This window comes from Anopheles coustani, chromosome 3 (genome assembly GCF_943734705.1).
Source record: "Anopheles coustani chromosome 3, idAnoCousDA_361_x.2, whole genome shotgun sequence".
Taxonomy (NCBI): Eukaryota; Metazoa; Arthropoda; class Insecta; order Diptera; family Culicidae; genus Anopheles; species Anopheles coustani.
In genome coordinates, this window is record NC_071288.1 from 56,605,917 (window position 1) to 56,620,911 (window position 14,995).

Sequence of the window (14,995 nt, forward strand, 5' to 3'; positions counted from 1 at the left end):
TTTCAAATTCCAGTATTTATTTCAAACAGAAATATGTAGTCCAACATCTCAAATACACAAAATAAAAAATTGGTGAGTGAAGAATCTTAATTTACTTTCATATATAGTGTACAAATATTATAAAAGATAAAAGGAAACTGATTTATAAAAAGGACATCTCAAATTACCAAACGAGTGTGGCACATTTAAAAGCAACGGATGGGAACGCGAAAAATGCGAAGACGCGGCTCGAAACGAGAAATTAAATAAGTGATTAAAATGAACACGATGCACGCGGCTTAGGCTTATTCTCTCGCTTTGTGTACAAGTTAGTGTTGTGTATATGTGTGTAGCCGGTGGCTCCAGCAAAGCCTCCAAATGTGAACGAGAAATAAGGGGAGAAAGTGACTTAGCGCACCAGAACGGAGCGGAGGCGCGTGTAAAATCGATGGTTTTTTGTCTGTTTCCTGGGCCTTCCCAAGAACCTTTCAGCCGTGCAACGGCAAGGCTGGTATACGCTGGCATTTGAGAGACAGAGCCGACAGATCCCCCAAACGGATCCGGGGAACCGAGAAGGATGAATCATTAAAGAGATACCTCTTAATTTTCTCACCCGCTCGATCGGCTAATGAAACGCGTTTATTGGCATTGGACCAAGCCCCTCCAAGCTTGAACACCGTCGTGAACACGATGCTACTCACCGATCTTGGGTCCGTGTGTCTCGTGCTCTTTCTCCCACCATGCATGGTCCAGCCATCGCCCAGCATCACGTCTTGTGGGCCGAGGAATTCTTTGATTATCTTGTTTATATTTCTCCACCCGGGGAGCAGCGACGCGCGAGCGGCTCTTCGGGAGTTTGAACTTCCCGTTTTAGCCTCGGGGAGCCACGACGCAAGAACAAACGAATTAACGAACCGAAAGAACGAAGCAACGAACTCCCACCGGCGGGACCATTGGGACGGAGCCCGAAAATGAAGCAAAAGGAGAAATACCTTTTGACAGTTTTTTCGCCTGGCCGCAATTCTTGCTTGCGTTCTTCTGGTGTGCGCGCGTATTTGGCCTAACTGGAAATCTGCTCGATCGAACCGTCGTAAAAAAGACGTCGGCTATACAATCACCAACCGTAGGGTAAGAGAACAACATGTGCGGATCAGAACGCAAAGAACACCAACGGATGCTAGAGAGGCTGGAAATATCTAAACGGCCTCTCGCACGCCTAAGATAAATTAAGTTGTAAACCGAGAGTCTGTACAACTATTCCAACGATCCAATTCCGGACAGTCTCCGAGAGTCGCCGTCTAGATTCATTGGAAAACATCGGACGAAATATGATAGGAAACAAACACTCGGTCCGTTAGCAGTCTCCTGGGGCTGCCGGCAGGACATCCTAAATCACAGCACGCCACTCGGACGAGCTACGATGGATTTGCCTGCGTTCGGTCATCTAGTCATTTTTCGGCGATCACTTGGTGAGCCCGCCTCTAACTGTCGTGACCTCAACAGATTCGACTCCGGCACATTGCCTGCGAACACCGCCTACTGAGAGGGCTACGGTTGGGAAATTTATAACCCATGCCGCCGACGTCCACAGACACGTCCTTTCGCATGCTGTGCGAGGTATGGCGTATTTTTTGTTCTCTTTAGGACAGGTCGTTTTTTCGCAGAGCACTAACAAACGGAAACGTCAAATAAAACCTCTTGAGCTTTTACCATGAGGTGTCAACAGGTGTGTCGGTTTATCCACACTGTACAATGTTTAAACCTCGACTAGCTAGTATACACCATTGGTATTATCATTTACTTTGAGCTTGCATCGTTTGCAGAATTGTTTAGATTTGCTATGGACTGACTTTTCCCTGCTCCTTGCTTTTACGCCAGCTGGACTGATACAGGGAAGTACTAAAAAGGCATGATAATCCATCGTAAAATGTGATTTATAGCGTACCACTATCGTGAAAGGCTCAAATAACGATCGTTTGATAAGGGATCCGAGCGTTTTATTAGGGAGGATGAAGGGGATTACTGCGTCGGGCGTGCATAAAACAAACCAATCCTGACGCAAGTCAATACGGTCGTAAAATCCAACCCCAAGGGTGCGGGGCGGCTTGACTGCAGCTGTGAATAGTAGTTCGCGATCGCCGGCCCCGGATTGCCACTCGTCGATGTTTATTGATACGATCACGATGGAGACGCATGGCTGTTGATCTGGGTGCGTGCGGCCGGAGGATCGCAAGTTTGTGTGTCGCTGGTTAAAAACTGCATGATGGCCTGCAGCATCACCGTTGACTGGACAAAAAGAAAGTAACAATCCAACCGGACAGCAATTCCTTATGCATGTCATACTGATCGCTAGAATCAAACGGAAGCAAATAAAAACTGATACTCATCGAGGAATCGAATTAATTTGATTTCGTTCACCTGTAGGATGCAATAAAGTGATCACTGCTGGTACGTTACAGATCCGGTTAATTTAAAACCGTTCTACACGGTAAATGATACGGCGTGAAGCGAAACGCATCGTTCCCTCGGAAACCTTTATATTGGCCTACGCTTCACGATTTTCCGGACAAGGAAAGCGCAACAGGTAAAAGGTGCTTTCTCGTACCATGCGTACGCATCTGGTTGTCCCGGGTCGCACTGTTTGGATTTTGAATTTGAACGAAATTAAGAAAAAAAAGTTTGACTCGGGGCACGAGAAGAATTTGGAGATGGAAACAAACTGAAGAATAATAAAGAGACGTTAGTCATGAGAGCGACAAAACCATAGAGCAACTGAAGGAGAGAAAGAGAACCAACAAGCGCCACAGAATCATCCGCCAACAAAAACTGGCCGTGTATGCGTGGGCATCTCGTTTGGAATACGCAAAATAGAATGAAATTGTTCCTGCCATGGTGGGGACAGTCTTCATAAAGTGGTATCATATGCGCCTCCACAAGCTACAGCATCATCATCTTCATCATCATCATCGTCATCGTCATCGTGATCACGACCATGATCAACAACATCATGCCCAGCATCATCTACATCGTTGTCATCGTTGGCGCGAACAATATCATCATCAACAGTAACATCAGCAGCAGAAGCACCCAACGTTTGAGGACTTCATTTCTTCGCAAAGCGTTTCGAAGCCGCTCTCCGTTCTTCGCACCGTCCGTCCGCCAGCCGCTCACCGATCAAACCCATCGGGTCTCCGGAACCATTTCTTCTTCCAGACGATTATCGGTCGATTCGTTTTAGTAGCGTCTTTCGTATTCCATGTTGTTTTCGTTGTCTCTCCGCTTTCCCGTCCTTCGCAGTTCCGACAACGTTACGATGCTGTTTTTATTCTCTCATTTGATCTTTCTGTCATACTCCCGACGCGTCGAGACGCACACTAACGCGAACGATCATTCCTCTGAGGACGATCCGCGATCATCATGCCACTACTGACAGCCACGCATACAGCGATGGTCGGAGAATGGCTGCTGCAACCAACACCCACGAAGAAGCGTGAGCCGTACCGCGCAACTGATCCTCCGCGCTCCTCACTCGTTGGCATGGCAGCGACCGTCCCGCAGTAGGCTGTGTAGCTCCCGGAGCCTGAACCGGTCGGAACGGTTTTGCGCTACATGATCACTTCATTACCGAAAGGCGGCAGCGGCCGCACGTTTGTGTCTCTCCCGATCGTCCGTGTCTGCAGCGCGCTGGTTCAACGCTTTCGTGGAATCGCTCTCCTGCCATCGTGTGCTTCAAATTCTCTTTCGTCCATTTCGCACCCACACGCACACAGCGAGCGCGTGCGGTCACGTCGGATCGTACCGGAATGCCGCTGACGGTGCGCTGATCCTACTCCGTGCCAAGCGATGAGCAGTCAGTCCATACGCAGAAGTCGATGCTGAGAGTTCGTTCGGGTTGCATCAGTGTCTCGAGACGGGTGTGCTGTTCCGTGTAAGACAGATCGATCGTACCCATAACGCTCGATCACATCAATTTCAAACGAGGTGAACACAAAACCCATTCGTGCGAGTGTTGTTGATTCCTGGCTCCAGCGAAACGGCAGCGTGGTGGAATACAGTGGTTATAGCAGTTTTATAACTGTGCGCTGATAATTCTTCTGGCTCCGTGGGGCCGAGAGTTGTTTCCGCGTGATCGGACGACAAACGTCCGTTGCTCTATTACCATCAACAACGGCAGCAACTAAAATCTGTCACTTACTGATGTGGTGTTGTTAGCTACCAGCTGTCAAACCAGCCTGGTGTGCTATTAGATTGTCTTGTTCCGCGCTCGTCTACGAATTCTTTATTGGAATGTGACCGGGAAAGGTAGTGTGTCCGACGGCATTTAAAATCACCGAGGTGTGTGTAGCAGTTTTTTAAACTTCAGTTTAGTTACCATTTGTCAGTGCGAGAAACATCCAAGTGTAACCCAAGTGAATATTTAGTGCCGACTGACTGTCGGTATACCGAATAATAGTGTGCGAACCAGGGTTTGTGAAGTAAGGGCTTGTCTTGTTGTAGTCCCTAAATTTATGCCCAGACAGGTGCAGCCGAACGTAGTGCTACGTTGTTTGAACAGATTCTGATTACGAGTCGGCGGTTGCAGTGTTTCGTGCAGAAATAAGATGGTAAATGTAAAAGATTGCTTATCAAGTTGCTAACAATCTGGATCAGTGTTTGGTATCGTTTGGAAGAAACGATTTTACTCGAGTCACATGGGGGCAATAGTGTCTCAGTGGAAAAAAAAGAAAAAGCTATTGCTCTAGTGATAGTGTGCTAGTTTCATTCGGGCGAGAAAAAAGGAGTTGAGATTCGGAGTAGGTCCTGGTGTGCAGCACACAATGCCGGAGAAAGAAACTTTCCACGAGCATATGCAAGTGCACCCGTTCCATCACCCCGGCCATCCACTAGCCGCGCACCATGCGCACCATCATCCGCAAGCAGGATTGTCGGCGCATGGACTAGGGGCGGCGGCGGCGGCGGCCGCAGCAGCTGCAGCAGCGGCAGCGGCGGCCAATGGTCCTGGCGGTGGTGGCGGCTACGGTCCTCTGCAAATCCCGTCGGCTTTTGTGGCATTCCACACGCAACTTCCTGCCGCGGCCGGGCTCGAGCAGCGCTCGCCCCACGATGGCCGCTACCTCTGGGATCCGACAGGATCTGCCGCGGCCTCATCGTTCCATCATCCGCACCACGCTGCACCGCATGGGTAAGTCAACGAGCGACACGTGCTTTGCATTGTAGACGTCATTACTTTCAGCTCTCTGCGGGCTGCTGGTTTCATAGGAGAAATGTGAAGGAAACATTACACAACCCCATGAGTTCACTCAGACTTTTTTGTTTTTGATTAGCAGCCAGCAAATCGCTCGTCAATGTGTTTATACATTCGAGCAGTGCAGTGCTACTGCATTCCAAATCCATATCAATTAAAGTCGGGGAGGAGAGCATCTTGATTCGACACGGGACGTGGAACATTTATGTCCATCGCTCGTCAATAATCTTTCACCCCAGCCCGTCGTGAAGAGCTGACACGCCGATAGTGTCAGTGCACGGTGGGGAGGAAAATATGATTAGAATTGAGCGCCGATCTCGAAAGGTCCACGGATGGCACGAAGATCACGGAAACACATGTAAACACATCCACCAAACAAGGCATCGTTGCCGGCCGGCAAGGTGCCAGAAAGGGTTTCCGGCGGCAGCATTAGGGGAAAAGGCACATATTTATAAATAAAATAGACAGTTTTTATGATGCCCGCAACGCATTGCACTGTAGTCTACCGATGGTACTCCGGTTGTACAGAGGCCTGAACAAACGACGACCCCCGTAAACATGTCGATGCAATTGCATCCCGGTGCAAGAAAGGGAAATAGGGAGGAACAAAAAATAGTATTTAATGGGGATGCTGCTATTGCAAGAATTACTTCTCCCCAAACAGAGTCAATCAACGGCATGTGAAACACAGCACTAGTGGGGGAGGTGTATGTGTCTGTTGAGGCAGCGAAATATGTGCGTTTGGACATTGCGTTCTCGTCAGCGAAGATGCACCGTTTATTAATGAGGCAATATAAAAGCGTCCCGGAGGTCCAGCGACCGGTCCCGATTCGGCCAAATAAACAGAAAGCTGGATAGTTGTACTGCGGGCCCGTATTTTTTGATGAACGGATTCGCAAGTGCAGCAAACGATGGAGTTATATTTAAAAAAATGAATATTATGAGCAAAACATCTACCAAACGCGACAGAGTCGGTGCGGCAAGATCCAAACAAAAACTGGACCCGTTAACGACGAATGCAAAGAAAACAGTACTAACCGTAAAGAAATTTGATGCAAAAAAAAAAAATCAATCACAAAATTAAATTAAAACACAACATTGAAAAACAGATTACAAGTTTATGGCGAAATTTAATCTATTAAAATTCCTTTACTTATTATTGTCGTGGAGCGACGAGGTTTAGCATGAATTACAAAAAAAAGGTATGATGTCGCGAATTTGCTACCCTGCCAAGTGCATCAATAAATGTACTCCAACATTACTTTGATGCTCATCAACTTTCGCTCCGGTTCGAGGTCACGTTAATCCGGGTAATCGTTTACCGTTCATTCCACGACGATCATATGCGTTAAATGGAATGATGATTTATCGTTCCGCTCAAACCCTGTCAGTGAGGTGATTGTATCCCGAAAACACTGTGAAATCGGAGATTTTTCGCTGCAACAGAAGCGTGAAGCAAGGGGTGTTGATGCCAGTTGAGTTGACAAGTCCACGGTTGCAGGTACCAAGGATAAATCGGACACCGTTCCATCGTTCCTCGTTAGTGGGAGTGGTGTTTGCCGCGTGTCGGTGGGACAGAGATATGAAGATGCTTCCAAAAGTCGGTCCCACGCGATGAAGGGATGAAGTGTGGTGTGGTAAGGGATGAAATATGGACATGATAATTTTCTACATTTTTCACAAGTTGTATTTTGAAAAGCGGGAAAGTATTTTGTTTCTTCAATGTTCGGCTTTTTCTAAAATCTAAACGGTTGTGATGTGTGCTAGAAGAAAGTGTGGAGAAGCAATGAACAAAAACATACAAAATAACGACTCTCTGCGAGTCCTTATTTTTCATAGTCCTCGCTGTGAGACGTGCACTTGTGTAGCATGTGATTTTGAAGGTTTCGTCGAACCCTCCCTCCCGCTGATACCGAAGAAAAAAGGACAACTTTCCTGGGCTAGGCCATAGCGAGAAACACCCTGCGGAACGGGTCGGAATGACCTGCCACACTTTCTTCGTTAGGAATCCTTCATGCTGCTTGGTACATGTTGAGAGATCTGCACACTTTTCCTGCTTTTCAACCAGAGTTATTCGACAGCCGTTCTAACCTTGGTATTCGCTGCGTGAGCGGACAATCGATAGGATAGGGTCGGCTGTAGTAACACGTTTTGGTGTTCCACCAGGATTAAGTCGAAATGATGCTTAACGATCGGGTCCCGTTGCGTTCGGCTTAACTAGGGTCTTGGAGGAAATAAAAAAAATAGCAGACACGCAGCATCCAATACTTTAAAGGAAAGGCTGTTGCACAATACCTCCTATCAATCCCGGCCCGAAAACAGTGCCTTTGAAGATGCATAATTGAATGCGGCTTATTGCGTTCCGGGAAGATTGCAACTCGGCAGGAGTTCCGTTGCCAAACGAGCTGTTGGCTAGCATATGTTTGATCGCCGAAGGTTAACAAACGCGTCCTAGCGGCATTCGGTCCCGCGTCTTTGACATTTGACACCTAACGTCTCGCCTTCGACATTTTGGGATCCAGAAAAAAAAACAAAGTTATCGGCTTTGACCGTTTATCCATCATCACGACCGTTCCTTTCGTGACAGCATCGCATCCTGTTTCATCCTCAGATTTGCTTATGCGGGGAGGGATTCCGAATTTTGTGGCTACTCGCTTCCAGTTAATGTGGGTAACTTTAGTCTTCTTTGGGGCGCATCAAATTTCGACAGTTGCCAGTCCAGTCGCATTCTTTTCCATGTGTCGTATGAATGCAACTAAAGAGTGATTAATTTGGTTGTATTTTTTACCCTTGTCTAAATGAGTTTCTTAACACCACTCGCTCTTCATTCAGTTCAATTTTGGGCAAGTGCAGATAGACACAGACACGGTCGGACACACGTTCCTCCATTCATCAGCCAACCGCAGATGAGCTGCTCTTTCGTCGTGTTGGTCGTTGAGTGAAGAAAAGTAACACTTTTTCGGTTACATCTGAAACCATCCGCTCTTGACACGGTGGGTATGCAGCATTGGACCGGAATTGACGCGTCATTTTCACCAAATTCCGTTCACTCCTCGTGGTCGAGTTTGTTATATAGCACGCGATCCGATAATGTTCAGTTGTCACATTTTTCTTCCGGCCACGGAAACGTAGAGTAGGGTTGCCTGCAAGGGTAGGGAACAGACGGATGAGTTGGTTATTTTTTGAACAAATTTTATAGACTAGGTCTGCGGCTCCTCCAATCGTATCTTAACCTCAAACTGCAGTTGAAATGAAAGAGTAAAAAAGGGAGCGTTTAAAGATCGCGATGATCATGAGGAACATGGTGATGAGATCCATTTGCAGGTTTTTCCTGTGACAGCTGGGCAGGGTGTTGTAGTTGAAGATTAGAACAATCGAGAAAGGAAGGTGCATACGCCCACAAATTATCAAATTGTGTGGAACAATGACAATGCCTTTTTCTTCTTTTTCGATCGGCAGTATCGAATTACTTTGCTGTCCGAAACCACAAATGTTGATCATCATTTGCCGCGAGATATGCGGTTTTCGTATTTTCTTTGCGAAGTGAATCTGACGAGCACTAACACAGAAGGGCATATCTTACCGGTCTACGGCCTCTTCTGCTTGTCATCTTTCTATTTCTGTGATACCCATCAAACCTTGAATTTCTCGGACTGTTACATGTTGCACAATCCGTACGCAGAGAAAAAGCCTTAGAGCTTTGTATATCCGCTTCGATCTTCACACCATCACATGACGTCAAGTAAATCAACACCATCACCGTGGAACACCATTGATCGTGTATCGAAAATTATCAGTTCAATTTTTGGGTCATCGATAATTTGTACCGTATTTGATGTTCTTGGTGAAAATCGAATTCCTTTTTTTTACATCGAGTCGGTTACTGCTGATACACAGGTTATGGTCATTGAAGGATAAAAAGATATAGCATAAGACCCGAAATAATTCCGGCTCCTAGTGGCACATGTGCCTGGAAAATGTGGGCATATTGCTGGTTTTCCTTTATGTCGGCAATCGACCCTTACAAATTAACACATTACTGTCGGAGTAGAAGTTCTCACAAATAATAGAACATTCATGTTCTGTTCATAGAAATCCTGCAACAGCATTAAACCGAAAGACCCAGCGACAGGAGGAAGCGGACCGTCCGTTTTCTCCGAAATTGTCCATTCAGCAAAGGTCCTTCTCTTCTCTGCCGTTTCTGTTTGCACAAAACCAAATGTCTTGAGGGAACGGTTTTTTCGTTGGCTTTATCTTGACGTCGAGTTCAGTCAAGTTCAAAAGTCATGCTTCGGGTGCTGCCACTGCTCCTGTTCCCTTTCGGGTTGCATACCATAAAGATATAGGATAAAAGAAGATGCTGATACGAGAAAAAGGATCGACCATAAAATGCACAAAGAGCGGCCAAGTTGTTTTCTTGATGGTCTCATATTCTTCGGACGTTAGAATTTGGTCGATATTGTACTGGTCATGATCAGGCAGATATGTATCCGATCGGCTGCAAATGCTCGGGAGATCCTTCCTGGAGATGACTCGAGGAAAGCTGACAGTTTTGTTGGGCTTGAAAAGTCCATAAATCGACTACAATGATACAAGTGGTATAATATGTGATGTGATATGTGAAGATTCGAAATTGCGTCACTAAAAAGAGAAGGCATAATTTTACAAACAAAAGTCACGGTGAGGAGATGAATCGAGATTACTTTGTGTCATCTTAGAAATTTTAAATAGCAGAAAGAAAGCAGACTAGAGAGTAAATGTAAATGTATGATTTCATTCTTTTAATTTCATCACGTCGTCATGCAGTCATTCAGCATTTTCTGTCCTGCATATGAATGAATGCGAATCTTTAAATGAGAGATTCGTGGATCTTCAAATAATCATAAAGAATCGTGAATTGCTAGTACTCCAAATGACACTCAGAAAACGAGCAGTAATGGAAACGATATCCTTCTTCAAAACGTTATCCTTTGCACACTAACGAATCTTTGATGCATAGTCAAGATTCATGAATGTTTAGAGATTCGAAAAATTCTCTAGTACAAAGATTCATAGGAATAGATCTTGTTGACAAATTCATAAGAAACTACATGTTATGAATTGATTACCTTTTCGATACGAACTTGGCATTCCCGTCGTAAATACACAAAAAATTGAACATCTCTATCAAACTGATACAAGTAGGCATATGGTTTGATGATGACATACACCTCTCGGTGCAGTCTGATAGCGTAACTGAGAAATCTGAAAGCTGTCGATTATGGAAGTCGTAGCAAATTAAAAACCTCACCTGCGAAACACCTCCCAGATAGAGGAAGGGGGCGAAAAACCGACTCGATCGTACTCGAGAGCTTTTTCCCCACGGAGAGGTAATCTTTCGCACCATCGCGAGAAAAGTTCCTTTTGCGGCAAACACTAGAAGTCAATAGCGCACTGGCGTAACCAGTAGTGCTGACCAGTTGTGTCGGTCCGACAGCGGCAAGAAACAGTAAATGGTGAGTTGACAAGTTCCGATTATGGGAAAGCGTTGGTAGAAAAAAATCAAAATAAAGGAAGAGAGCGAACATGGAAAAAAGTATACAGCATCGACGATCGGTTAATTATCTGCACTCGTAGCAGACGCATCATTTCAATTACTATGCTTTAAAACGCCTGATCTACTCCTTTCGACTCGTTGGTGAAAAGGAGCAAGGGGGTCGATAGCGACATCATCAATGTGTCGAGGTTTGCGTCACGTGCAATCCTTGTAATTCCTGACATCTTCGGAGGATTTCCTATCGAAACTTCCAAACAGGAAACTCACAACCTTCAGCGTGCAGCTAATTCAGGTTGCTTGTTTTGGAGCGCAATAAAACGCGGCCATTCTGTCCCGGCAAGCTTTTCGTTCGCGATGGGAGCGGCCAAAGTCGGGAATCGTGGTTCCAAATGCGACTGCCCCGTCACGGAATACGTCCACGTCGACTCGCTACCAGGGAAATGGGGGAAAAAGCGAATGAACCGAAGCTAACGAACGAGCGTGCGAAAGGAAGATCGAAGAAAACAATCATGGCCGCCGATCCCTTCGGCAGACGGCCGGCATGAAGAGAGTGGCCGTGATGACGATGACGGGTGGTAGTGGCCTTTTTCGAATCGCATCTCCTGCGCCACGATCTGCGCCAGTGCTCCAGCTTAACGAGAAATGGAGCTCCTGAGCTTTATAACCAAGACCACACGACGACGACGACGACGACGACGACGACGACGACGACGACGACGACGACGACGACGACGACGACGACGACGTCGAAGGCGGTTGCTCTGAGGATGACAGCGACCACGACAACTGAAACAACAACGAAGATGAGGTGGAATGCAGGCAGGCTTCAAGGTCCCAATCGAGCGCAGGCTTTTCGAATATATCCGGTCGGTTCTCGAGGAAAGGCAAGAAAGAGAACAATAATGAGATGGACATACACCATCGACGGAGGCGAAGACAACTCTAAACACAACGGCGAGTACTAAGATGACAGTGCATTGGAAGGCACTGGTAAGACAGGCGAGGAAAACGATGACCGTGTACGGACAGAGTGCAAAACGCACCCCAAAAAAGGACCGACCAGAACGGAGATCAGAAAGCAGAGCATAGAACAGAAAAAAGTGCTAACCAGTTGCCAAGATCTCACGAGATAGGCTGATCATGAGGCGGGTTTTTTTTCCCGGAACAGACAATTGCAGCCCTTTTCGTACCTAGTGTCCACGAGTCCGACCTGTGTGCTCGAGCTTATGCGATCAGAAATCTTCCCAGAAGCAGGCAAGGTAGACAGCGCCAATAAATAAGCTTACAGTGATGGCTGAAGGCGACCAACAATAAACACAGGACCACGCGATGAGCCCTACGACGATGGATGATAAACGAGCTTAAACTGAAAAAATTCCCAAAATCTACAAATAAGTTCTTCTTGTAAAGTAATGTACAAATCAACACCTGAAATGTTAGTACTGCTGACAAGTTGATAAGTAACGATGGAAAATATTGAAAACACTTCTAACATATTTTAAATTAGTATTTCACATTAAAAATCACTATACACATGTTATATGTTACTAGGTCCTTAGGGACCAAGCAGAGTCAAATCGAAGCAATAAAGGAAACCTGCTTGAATTAGTCAACGTTTCGATTAAATAAGCAGGTCCAATTTGGTCTGTTATTTACTCTCGTGTATTATTATTATTATCATTATGGTTTTAATGTAATCCTTTTTTGTCTGTTCTCAGTTTACAACAAAATGAAATATTTCTTGCAAAACTCTCTTATATTTTATATCTTACGAGATGAACTTTATACATAATTTACCCGATCAATTCAAAAAAGTACATACTTGCATAGGAGAATGCATCGTCGTTTAAACAGTTGTGGCCATGGCTTGTTGACAAGCTGACGTTAATGAAGCATTCCAATTTGCATCGTTAATGCTAAGGGCAAAGAAAATTAATCAGGAAAAATCCTTGAGTCCTGAAGATAAGTCCTTCCAACACAGAAATCCTATTTTTGCTCAAAAGGGAGCAAGAAAAATAAACAAACTAAGTAAACATAACATAACAAGTTTCGAGATTCCAACGTCCAAGACACAAGAACTTCTGGGGTTCGGAACATAGGGACACATGGGATGGATAAAGCGTCTCCCAAGTCCCTTTTGCTTACTCTGTGACAAATGGTAGCGAAGAGGGCGAAGGACGTGTTACTTTCTAAATATTGTTTGTGCAAATAAACAACACCAAACGACGCGCTCTCCAAAAGCAACAAGTCTGGCCCAGCTTCCCTAAAGTATCGACGAGTTTTCTGCCGCAACATACACATACATACACAAGCACACTTTCCGAAGTGGAGAAAATCTAAAGTCTCTTCCATGCGGAGTGTGAAAAAATGTTTCTTGTCGTTTAGGCGTCGAGAGACGCGGGCAGCAGCCGTTTGTATGGTTTTGCGTTCTGTGGACAAGCAAAAGCCCTCGGTGGTGGGGGATGAATGCGCCTGTTCGCTCACATTTCACACATCATACGACTGTTTGTTTATTATTACCTTTTTTGTGAGTTAATATTTGAATTCCTACTACCTTTTGACTGCCAATGTAGCTTCTGCGGCTGCTGGTGTTTTCTTTGGGACAGTCCAACGTGTTTTGTCACTCAGGGGCCATGTGCTCAAGGGGTTGAGTTTTCCAAGCCAAGTTCTTCGCCGAACCGTGGCGAAAAGACAACACAATCTGGAAGCGTTTTCTCCGGTTTGTTTATTTGCATATTGCTCAAAGAGGGTGCAAAATTTGACAGCAGCTCGTACGCTGGCCGTTTTGCTATAGGAGTTAGCTTTTCTTCTTCTCTCTGTCTCACGACAGTTTTGTCAAACCATCCATGGCAATTAGCATGTGAAAGAACACACCATCTACGCGACACAGCCACCACAACACTTGGTCATCGTGGATTGCCTTGGACATCATTTGGTCCCTCAATTTAGGAGTTTTGTTTTTGTGGTTAGGTTTCATACGGGCGTCATTTTGGTGACATTTTCATCACCTATTCACACTTCAACACTTCCACGCTCCTCACCGTAAATCCCATGGAGACCACGATACGGATCGAATGTCACTTAGCCGTTAGGCTAGTGGAACGTTTTCTCACAAGACAATATTACCGGGCGGATCGGGAGAAAACTTGTACGGCGCTGAAATTTCATCTTCATCGCTGATGGAAGCTGGTGGAAAGTCGGAGATCGACGGACGAAGCGGGGTCGTACTCGCGCTCGCCCGCATCCTTCCGTGTCGATTGGCACGCGAAGATTGCGATCGAAGCAAAATGAATGATAACAAGTCAATCACGGACTGACGAATGGAGACCGCACGGTAGGGTGTAGTCCGGAGAAGTCCGGGTGAATTGGTGCGATCTGTCGCTGCCGAAATAATGCAGTCATTCAAGGTGATTAACGCCGCTGTCGCTGCCGAGCCGATGCTGCAGTGAATGGTGCGGCAGAGACTGGTGTCGTGGAGTGCACTTGCCGGACGGAGCGAAGACGAAACCGACCGTGGACGGATCCAGCGAGATTGATCGTTGTTAAATTGAGCATGGAATCCACGGTGGAATGTTGAACGATCATTAATTTGCATCGGAACCGTAGATATTTGTGCATGGCTGCATCGATGTCTTTTTTGCATGTTGTAAATGTTTTGTTGCCCTACTTCACCATGTCAAAATATCCATAAAAAAATAATTCTATCACAATTGTTTCTTATATACTTAATAATTACGTTAAAAATAAACGTTTGTAAATTAAAATATAATCCAATTAAATCAAAGGCGAACCACGAGATGAGTGATTTATTTTGAAGGCCCAGGTAACTAGCGCATCACTTCTAACAAACACTTCCACTTTACGGATTCATTAGTACGAGCCTCGATCGAGGGATGGATCGCGCGGCTTCAGCGAGAGAAAACACATGGTCTTGAGCGATCCGATCCGGTCTGGTGTTCCGGCATTGCTGATTGCCGACCGTTCTCAATCTTTCTTTCTTTTCCCGATTTTCTGTGAGTGTGTTTTCTGGCCTGACGCATCCCAGCAAAAGACGACGCACCCTTATGTCAAGCTCTGTCCGACAGGTCTATTCTATACGATTTCATCTCGTGGAATTAAGATGAAATGCACTTCATCCCAAACGAGTTTCGAGGTCTTGGCATTCACTGGGAGAACCCCTGGGTACCCGGAATCCCAAGAGATTTTTTTTATAATGTGTTATGTCCGAGCACTTT

General features: G+C 45.7%; 1 protein-coding gene across 1 annotated transcript in view; it reads left to right on the forward strand.

Moving 5' to 3' along the window:
• The first annotated feature begins 4,708 nt into the window (after positions 1–4,708).
• Positions 4,709–14,995, forward strand: part of LOC131260445 (transcriptional activator cubitus interruptus) — a 45,791-nt gene continuing 35,504 nt past the window's right edge. Inside the window, exon 1 of the mRNA XM_058262174.1 lies at positions 4,709–5,161. Coding sequence (XP_058118157.1) covers positions 4,797–5,161 — 365 coding nt within the window. The 5' untranslated portion in view covers positions 4,709–4,796. The remainder of the gene's footprint in view (positions 5,162–14,995) is intronic.